The 10,676-nt window shown below is 42.4% G+C and overlaps 1 protein-coding gene across 5 annotated transcripts in view; it reads left to right on the forward strand.

Moving 5' to 3' along the window:
• The window catches only part of LOC109901286 (neuronal membrane glycoprotein M6-a), a 73,238-nt gene extending 64,262 nt beyond the window's left edge, over positions 1–8,976 (forward strand). For 3 of the 5 annotated variants that reach the window (XM_031837840.1, XM_031837839.1, XM_031837838.1), the window contains 5 exons: positions 1,667–1,823; positions 2,530–2,683; positions 3,113–3,189; positions 4,003–4,068; positions 6,482–8,976. In XM_031837840.1, coding sequence (XP_031693700.1) covers positions 1,667–1,823; positions 2,530–2,683; positions 3,113–3,189; positions 4,003–4,068; positions 6,482–6,634 — 607 coding nt within the window. In that variant the 3' untranslated portion in view covers positions 6,635–8,976. Of the gene's footprint in view, positions 1–1,666; positions 1,824–2,529; positions 2,684–3,112; positions 3,190–4,002; positions 4,069–5,832 lie in introns of all 5 variants that reach the window. The other 2 variants (XM_031837843.1, XM_031837842.1) reach the window with 1 other exon arrangement.
• Positions 8,977–10,676: the final 1,700 nt, after the last annotated feature.

Below are 10,676 nucleotides of genomic sequence, written 5' to 3' on the forward strand. Positions count from 1 at the left end.
TAAACTGCTTTCATTTTGCTGGACCCCAGGAAGAGCAGCTACTGCCTTGGCAGGTGTGTTTGATCATGAATGTGTGTCTGAGTGGGAGGGAGATTTTTCCCTGACGCAGCACACTGACGGAGATCGATTTTTCCACTCCTGTGTGGATTCCAATATCCTGTGTGTGTGTGTGTGTGTGTATGTGTTTGTACGTCTGCGTGATGTCTTGGCACGGGGCCGTTGGGGGATTTAAGCCCTCTGAAATCACTCTGGGTTGTCCCGGGCGCACCTGCTCACCGGAACCCCGCCTGCCGAGAGGGAGGGAGGGGGTGTGTGCTAGTGAATGCAAGTGTGTGTGTGCTTCTACTAGATGTTGGAAATGGTGGGAGATTGTGACATGAGCAGTAGACCTGGCCTAACTGATGTAACTGGGCTTTCTATACTGATGTAACTGGGCTTTTTATACTGATGTAACTGGGCTTTCTATACTGATGTAACTGGGCTTTCTATACTGATGTAACTGGGCTTTCTATACTGATGTAACTGGGCTTTCTATACTGATGTAACTGGGCTTTCTATACTGATGTAACTGGGCTTTCTATACTGATGTAACTGGGCTTTCTATACTGATGTTCCTGGGCTTTTTATAATGATGTAACTGGGCTTTCTATACTGATGTAACTGGGCTTTCTATACTGATGTAACTGGGCTTTCTATACTGATGTAACTGGGCTTTCTATACTGATGTTCCTGGGCTTTTTATAATGATGTAACTGGGCTTTCTATACTGATGTAACTGGGCTTTCTATAATGATGTAACTGGGCTTTCTATACTGATGTAACTGGGCTTTCTATACTGATGTAACTGGGCTTTCTATAATGATGTAACTGGGCTTTCTATAATGATGTAACTGGGCTTTCTATACTGATGTAACTGGGCTTTCTATACTGATGTAACTGGGCTTTCTATACTGATGTAACTGGGCTTTCTATACACTTTCGAGGCCACTAATATGTGGTGTGTGCTGTACTAGGTGTGAAATTCACTTCAGATTGAGGGTACAAAAAAATACACTTTACACCGCTATAACATCATCTTTATCAGAGGAAAGCTTGTGAAATCAACCCATTGTGTTTGTCTAATACTATCTCCTAAATCTTTTCCTAACCTGGAGGTATGGTGCTAACCCTAACTTTCCTACCCAGGTTCTTTCTGGGACATTAGAGCTTTTTTACATAACCCTACAGAATTAAACACACAGTCATTGGCTAAATGAGAGCTTATCCACTATTCCAAGGGAAAAATGCAGAATGACTGTGGAAGCAAACTGACTGCAGTATACAGTCACAATACTGTCTGTCACTGCTGGAAGTAATATAATTTGTAGTCCAATGCACTTGGACTACAAATGGGGCTGCTGGGCCTAAAAAACCTGTAATAGTGAAGTACTGTACTAAATGGTCTGCACACTCAATGCACACACCTGTATTGTTTAGCAATGTTTTGATTCCAAAATAGGATCTTTGTAAGTTCCTGTCATAGAGATCCTATTAAATAAATATTTCATTAGTATTCTAATTCCTAATTCTATGGTTCCTGGGAATTAAATCCCTAGTCTTGGTGTGCTAGCCACACCAACTGAGTGATCCCATCGCTCTGCTCCTGTCTCTCTGTCTTCCTCCGCAGGATTGACATCTTGAAGTATGTCATCTACGGCGTGGCGGCGGCATTCTTCGTCTACGGCATCCTGCTGATGGTGGAGGGCTTCTTCACCACCGGCGCCATCAGGGACCTGTACGGAGACTTCAAGATCACCGCCTGCGGACGGTGCGTCTCCGCCTGGGTAAGAAACACACTTAAATCAACCCCTATCCTCTGCGCCCCCTATCCGCTCCCTTTATTTCTGAAGGCGTTGGATAGGTATAATAAGTATTATGGTAGACAATTAGGACACATCTTTCTGGAGGAAGTACCCGAGAGACGGGATTAGAGATCTGGTGATGGAGAATTTACAGCTTAAGATGTCTCTTCTTTGAATTATGGCCTAATGCTAATGACAGCTGATGAGCCAGTCAGCCTTCTACTGACTTATAACTGTCATCTTCTCTCTCTCTCTCTCTCTAATGGGCCTATCCCTCACTTCCTTCTCCTCCTTCCTCCCTTTCTTCCCCTCCCTCTCTCTTTCTTATTAACCGTCCTTCTCTTCCTTCTTCTCTTCCCTCTGTCCCTCCGTCTCTCTTTCTAATGGACCGTCCTTCTTCTCCTTCCTCTCTCTCTTTCCCTCCTCTCTCTTCCTAATGAACCGTTCCTCTCTCTCTTCCCCTCCCTCTCTCTTTCTAATGGACTGTCCTTCTCTTCCTTCTCCTCCTTCCTCTATAACTCTTTCCCTCGTCTCTCTTCCTAATGGACTGTCCTTCTCTTCCTTCTCCTCCCTCTTCCCTCTCTTTATCCCCCTCCCTCATTTCCTTCTGTGCTCTTCTCTAACATTCTCACTTTCCCTCTGTCTCTGATGAACCATTCCCTCTTGTGTCCTCCGTTTCTTCCCGCAGTTCATTATGTTGACCTATATCTTCTTCCTGGCCTGGTTGGGTGTGACAGCCTTCACCTCGCTGCCCGTCTTCATGTACTTCAACATCTGGACCATCTGTCAGAACACCACTGTGGTGGAGGGGGCCAACCTCTGCCTGGACCTGCGCCAGTTTGGTAAGGGGCGGGCCCGGGTGGCGCCGCCATCCATTCACACCACTGTTGCCATTCACAGTATACGTACACAGTCACTGACACTGGCAGTGGTTAACCAGGGCTTTGGTGGTTTATTTCCAGTTGTTTGTTTGTGTTCTATCATGAATGTGGATAAGATGTCTGACAAAGAAGATGACCTATAGAGCATACTATACTGGATAGTGTGTCGTTTAGTCTTCTCACATCGCTGGCACACAATTCAATCAGTATTCTTTACATTTCATTGCAGTTATTTAATGCTCCTGAAGGAGATATATTTCACAGCTCTTTAACATGAGTGTTTGTTGTAACTCGCCGCAGTAGCTGTTGTTAGGTCTCTGTGGATCGAAGCGCCTGCCAAGCTAAGTCACTTGAAATGTAAATGTGAAATTGAATGTTGTTTTCTCGCAGGCATGGTAACTATCGGGGAGGAGAGGAAGGTGTGCACGGGCTCTGAGAAGTTCTTTAAGATGTGTGAGTCTAATGAGGTAAGGATGTGTGCGTGTGGCTGGGGAGCGATGAAGGGGGGAGGCGAGGTTCTGCTGGCTGTGAACTTTAGTGATCGCCGCACCTCAGGGGTTAGGCTCCTCTCTCACATTGAAGGCTGTCTGTCCATAGAGCTGGAATAAGTTTTCTCAAATCATAAATGCTTTAGGAAAGTGTTTCCCGATCCTGGCTCTGGGGAACAAAATCCACTTTTTGGTTTTTTGCCCTAACGCTCACACACTTGATTCAACCAATCAACTCATCGTCAAGCCTTTGATTTGAGTTAGGTGTGTCAGTGTTAGGTCCAGAAACACAACACGTGCACCCCTTTGGGACCCCAGGACTAGGATTGGGAACACTGCTGTCGGGTTCCTCTGTCTTTTTAAATGGTGGTTTGTGTGAGTGTGATGAGTGTAGTGGCGCTACCAGATTTCTATGGGGTTTGAACTTTAACCTCTTGTGGAAAGGGAACAAAAAACGTAGCTTAATAAAGATTAGCCTGTCTTTCTGTCGAACCTTTATCCTCCTTTATCCTTTTGTCCTACCTCCGTTTAATTCCCTTTGAAAAAGTGAGCTAATATTGCACTGGGACAAATCTTAATACGTCTTGCCCTATCTCACTCTCAAAGCAACCGCTCTGTGATTCAGTTTTTTAATCTCAACATGACCTGGAAATATTGTAAACACAGACATGACAAGTTGGAACGATGCTTTGTGTCTCATTTTGAATACCAAACAAAACAAGCACCGATGTTGTTAGTTGTCTTCATTTCCTGGTGACTAATAAAGCTGTATGGTGTCTGATTGTCTTTCAGCTGGACATGACGTTCCACTTGTTCGTCTGTGCCCTGGCCGGGGCTGGGGCTGCAGTCATCGCCATGGTGAGACAATGACAGCTCTACTTTATGTTTGAGGTTGAGTGACCTGCCTATTGGTCCTTAAATGTCTGTTGATAGCATCGCCACTCTGTTCCCTCCCCTCTGTCTGAACACATAAAGCTAGGCAGGCAGGGTACACCTCAGTGGGAGAGGATTGTCTTGTTGTGTCGGGACATACCAAAGGTTATACTGCTAGGGATTCAAGAGATTGGTAATTGGGAGGAAAAAGGGACTGTTTTTTAGGCTGCTGCCTTTGAAAGAGGTCCTCCCAGTGTTAAGAGCGAGGCAGATCGAGAAAGTGCAAAACAGAGACAGAGTGATCGAGTGATAGACAGACAGAGAGAGACATTGAGTGATTGAGAGAGAGATAGAGAGAGAGAGAGACACACACAGAGAGTAAGACATAGCGACAGAGAGTGAGAGAGAGAGAGAGAGAGAGAGAGAGAGAGAGAGAGAGAGAGAGAGAGAGAGACACACACAGAGAGTAAGACATAGCGACAGAGAGTGAGAAAGAGAGAGAGAGACAGAGAGAAAGCACGAGAGGACGAGAGAGAGAGAGAGAGAGCGAGAGCTGTTGATTAGAGGGAGGTGTTACCCTAGCGATGGAGAAGCACAGGTCGCAGTTGCCATGGAAACTGGGGAAGAAGAAAGGGGCTTGTTGAGAGCAGCTAAGTGATGGTGAGGACTGGAGCAACCATCTTCACTGAAGAAGACTGCTGCGTCTGTAGCCAGGGTGGAAGGATACACATTTAATGAAGGCTGTTATTCGGTATCTAGTTCCTTTTTAAACAAAAACATATGTTCACAGTGAAAATAACAGAGAAATGTTTTGTCGAAACATCAATGACACCAGTTTCTTATGGTTTGGTTGTCATCAACTAGATATGTCCATAACAGCTTCCTGTTAGCACAAAATATAAACAACATCATACATTTCCAGTCCTTAGACCCATGACGTAATGTTTTAAATCTACAAAATAGGTCATTGTTGCTGTGTTGTCTGAGGACTATAAAAGACAAGAGTAAATGAAATGGTAATCAATTTGGGCGGGAGTGGCTCTTCACAACACAAAGTCTGTGTCTGTGGCCCAACTGTGTGCTCTTTGGCCACCCAGTGGATGTCTATGGTAATACACAAGGGGATGACTCACCTAAGTGTGTTCGTGTTAGTTCTCACCGAGAGCTAAGGTTTAGAAAACGGGTAAGAAATCAATTTGCATAGACAATATTGATGTACCATCTTCTCGTCCAATATTTTCTGTGATAAATTATCTTAGATCATTGTGAGATTGTATGAAGGAAGTACTGTCTGTATCTCCAACTTGGATCTATCTTGGTGAGTCTGTTTATTCATGATGAGTTTGGGTCATGTCATTATATAACAAAATAATGTAATAACCTATTTATCCCAAGCTTAGGGAATTCGTTAGGCATGTGAATCTTCACATCATCATTACAACACAATATCATCAATAGATACATGTCATACACTGGACAACAGGAGTGCAGGTGTTTTTCTTTATTTAATTACCTCATAACTACTTCTTCAGAACCTCTGCAGCAGATGCTCTGGTTGGCTGATCACTGACACCTCACTGACACCTAGTGGAGAAAAGAGTTACTGCAGAAACACATCAGGGTCGGCGCTCAACGCAGTCGCCACCTGTTTCAGTCCTTCTTCTTCCATTTGCTGCCTAATGAACGCGACCCAGAGTCCAATAACTGCTTCTCTCCTTTTCTCTTCCTCTCTGGTCTGATGAGGAACAGGCGTCAGCTGCCACGGTCCTTATCCGTAACAATGTCCTCCTGACGTCTCAGAGTCTGGGCAAATACTGCACCCGCTTCTGACGGGGGCCTATCGGTTGGCCCATCACCTTTACCCCTGACCTCAGTGGTCTCAGTGACATCACTGTACGCCGTCAGGAGCTGAGAGGAGCCGACCGCCTCGATATCAACATGGCCGAACTGAACTCTGAACCTCGGAGCTTAGGGGTCGCCCCCAAAGCATCGCCAGCTCTGTCATCGGTCACGTCACATGATTCTGTTATTATCCACTAAAATATGCTTTGCTGGCACCACTGATCATAATAACCAAGCCCCTCTGGTTGCTATCGATGGGTATATTGATAACCGGGCTCTCCTGTCACGCCCCGTTCACCTGACTAGCACAACTGCTGACACAGCCGTAACAAACACAGAGCTCACTAAAGAATAACGTTGATCAACTAATCCATCCCTTAAAGTTTGGTTGGTTTGTTTTCGGTTTGAAACCAGTGAAGGCACCGTGCCACTAAGCGATCTGCTTTGGGTTTTTGGTTACAGCTTTGTCTAATCATCTAACTAACTCTGTTTCAGCCTAATTCATTAACAATCCTCGCACTAACATCCCTGTAACCCATGTGTCCCTCTAATACAGGTCCACTACCTAATGGTACTGTCTGCTAACTGGGCCTACGTGAAGGACGCGTGTCGGATGCAGAAGTACGAGGACATCAAGTCCAAGGAGGAGCAGGAGCTCCACGACATCCACTCCACTCGCTCTAAAGAGCGTCTCAATGCCTACACCTAAAGCACACGACCCGACCCGTCCCGTCCCGTCCCGTCCCCCTATCCTTCCCTCCCTCTCCAACACACACACACACACGTCCATGACACACACGCAGCAGAACACACACAGAAACCACACAAGCTATTCAATGTCTGGTGTTTATGTTCGTAGGGGCACAAGTGTAAGGGGTGGGGGGGTTTGTGGTGTCGTGTTGTGGGTGGTTTCGACTTCACTAAGCTTACGGGTGTGACGAGATTCCTACGGGATACCGTGGGATACGGGATACCGTGCGTCTTCTCTGACCAACCCTTCTTTCCTGTATTGAGATTTCCTTTCTATTTCTCCTCCCCTTCCTGTCCCGTTTCTTCTTCTCATACCCTACCCTTTCTCCTCTTTCTCCTCTTCTACCTCTTCCCCTCTTCTTTTTCCCATTTGCATTTTGTATATTAGTAGTAGCACATCTTTTTACAATGTGTCATTGCTTTTTACCATGTGTTGTTCTATATCTCGACGTCGAGATATAGTGCTTCCATTTATTTATGTTTGGTTTTAGGAGGGGTCGGGCTGGGGGCTGTTGAGTTTTTATCGCTTTTTAATTCACATTTCCGCGTAATTGATATTTATACGTTCCTAAACACTCGTCATCCAACGGAGCTCCAATCATACATAGGTTTTAAAATCCATTTTTTGTTCCAACATATCCACTTATAACAAGACCAAAATGGGACCGAAACTTGTATATCATCTACAGGTAAATTACAGCATAATAAGCTTCCGAAACAGTAAGCATCGCCGGTATAAAAACTATGTACAGAATCTTTTTTTCAGAAAATTCTTTATTGGTTGGGAGTGCCAGGGATTCTCAAACAGAACAAAGTACCTTCAAGTGGCTTTTTACATATTGCTATAACTGTAGCTTGGCCTGTCAGAAACGTATGCTGGCTTTGTTGAGTAGCCTAGTCATTGAAATTGTCTGTCAATAATAATAGTGTTCTGAAACTGTGAAAAGAAAACAGTTGTTTGAGTGGCAAGTCAGCAGCGTGATGAAGATGATGATGATGATCTGTAGTATAAGGAGGAAGAAGAAGAGGCTTGTGGGAATGACTTGACGTAGAAATTCATCTGATAGAATGGCCTTTCAGGATCTTGCCGTGGGGGAAACTCTGTAGAAAACCACTCTTCTCATTCATCACAAGGCCATAACTCACATTCAAAATAACATTTTACAGGTTTCATTTATATACGTTTTAATCTTCAACTTTTTAAATGCAAGTTATCAGATGAAAAAATTACGAGATGTTTTTTTTTTGTCAGTATTCTGCTCTGTATATATATCTACGGTATATAAATATATACATATATGTGAGACACTTCAATTTCAGGTCATTCATTTCATTGGTCAAAGTTTGGTGATATTCTTGTGAACGTCCATTTCAGAGATTCCAGTGAAATAAATATGGTAACAAAATCTAGACGGCAAGAGGATGAACAAGCTTTAGGCCTGAAACGGCCATATTGCTACACGTGGAAACAGTTGAATATCACATTGAGAGATAACTTAACCGTCTGCAGGGTTGGGTTCAATTCCATTTATGTCCTGTCAATTCAGGAAATAAACTGACATTTTTTGCAGAATTTACTGAATTGAAAAAAAACTGACCCAAACCCTGACTGTCTGTGAAGCTATACTAAAAAACATGAAATGTCAATAAAACAATTAAAACTATATTACTCTTGAGTATGGACCGAACTTTGTCTTAACTCTTTCTACTACTCTAGTTTTGCAGTACAGTTTCATCATTCCGTTGCTAACAAAAAAAGAACAAAAATGTCTTGGTGCACTTATTCAACCATCGTGAGCTCTTTCTTGGTGTTACGTGCGTTTGGATTTGAAGCTGAATCTCTGTACTGTAGTCATGCAACGTTTGGTTAACCAAGAAAAAAATTACTTGTATTATCTAGTTAAAAAGAACTGTGAATCTAGGTGTTATTTGTGGCATGGTTATGCATTCAGTGGTAATAGTTTTTAACTGATTCAAAAAGTTTTTAAAAATCCTCTCTCTTCATAATTTTCATTTCTAATTTTTACGCTTGGACTATCTGAGTCAACTGATTTCTTATATGTGCAGCATTGCGGTTCCTACGCTAACAGTATTATGCTAAGTAAACAAATAGCCTATTAGGTTGTCGTGAATGATTTTGTTTCCCTTCCTCCTTTGGTTTGTCATATTCCTTTTTGAAAGCCCTGTCTTATAAAACAGATACTACTTGTTCTGATGTTGCGTATTCACTTCTTCAGTATTAACCTGACAATGCTTTCCACTTTCTCCTCCCATATTTGTCTTTTGTACTTTCACTAAGAATGCTTTGTAGCAGGCTGTACGATTCTTCATAATCTGTTCTGTACATACATGTGCCAACGGCTTAAACAGTGGCTTTTTTTTTAACTGTAGGAACAAACTTGCTTGCGGTAAATAAAATACACTTGTGTACTTGTTAATAATTAAACCCCCGAGTCCATTTCTTTATTTCTGTATTTATGTCAGAGCTGTTTATGTATATACCTGTATACCCACTGGGCACACGTCACTTCAACCTCTAGGTCTGATTGACCTGAATTCGACTTTTGATTTACCTGAATTCGACTTTTGATTTACCTGAATTCAATGTGAAATCAACAAAAAACGTTACCATGTCATTGGATTTAGGTTTAGAGTTGGGTGAAAAAGGAGTCAATTCCCTTACGTTGATGACTTACGTTGATGACTATACGTTGATGACTTACGTTGATGACTTACGTTGATGACTTACGTTGATGACTTACATTGATTACTTACATTGATTACTTACATTGATGACTTACGTTGATGACTTACGTTGATGACTAACGTTGATGACTTACATTGTTGACTTACATTGATGACTTATGTTGATGACTTACATTGATGACTTACATTGATGACTTACGTTGATGACTTACGTTGATGACTTACATTGATGACTTACATTGATGACTTACATTGATGACTTACGTTGATGACTTAAGTTGATGACTTACGTTGATGACTTACGTTGATGACTTACGTTGATGACTTACGTTGATGACTTACATTGATGACTTACGTTGATGACTTACGTTGATGACTTATGTTGATGACTTACATTGTTGACTTACATTGATGACTTATGTTGATGACTTACATTGATGACTTACATTGATGACTTACATTGATGACTTACGTTGATGACTTACGTTGATGACTTACATTGATGACTTACATTGATGACTTACATTGATGACTTACATTGATGACTTACGTTGATGACTTAAGTTGATGACTTACGTTGATGACTTACGTTGATGACTTACGTTGATGACTTACGTTGATGACTTACATTGATGACTTACGTTGATGACTTACGTTGATGACTTACGTTGATGACTTACGTTGATGACTTTTTGCGAATCCAATCAGTTTTCCACGTTGATTCAACATCACATTTTTTTATTTTATTATGTGGAAACAACATCGATTTGCCCAGATTTTGCCCAGTGGGTATGTACATGCCTACAAGGATTCCGTTTATACACACCTCTGGCAATGTGCATGGAATGGAAATAGATTTACATTATTAGCAGAAGAAGAAAGTGGACCTTGCATAATGATGATGATGTTATAGCTCTTGCAAATATCTTTCTGAACCCATTTATGCAATGCAGGTGTGTTTGAAGACTGTCCAAAACACACACATCACCTAAGGCAGTTTCCATCCATCCACACAAATAGAATGGCCTTACTATACCCCACTATATCAGATAGCTTGGCTTGAAGAAGAGTGCCTGATATCATATCACAAACATTCACCGGCCTTGGGGAACATTATGCATGCTCTCTCTATACTGGCTAACCTTTACCCGTGGCATTTAAATAGCATATTACATTTGTGGATACAGTGTACCAAATGAAAACGTGTTCAGCAAACTCTAACTAACCCCGGTGAACTTCTCATCCTGAGCAGATAGACTGAAGCCCTTGGGCCAATCAAAGACAGCCAGAGTCTG

Source organism: Oncorhynchus kisutch, linkage group LG12 (genome assembly GCF_002021735.2).
Source record: "Oncorhynchus kisutch isolate 150728-3 linkage group LG12, Okis_V2, whole genome shotgun sequence".
Lineage (NCBI taxonomy): Eukaryota > Metazoa > Chordata > Actinopteri > Salmoniformes > Salmonidae > Oncorhynchus > Oncorhynchus kisutch.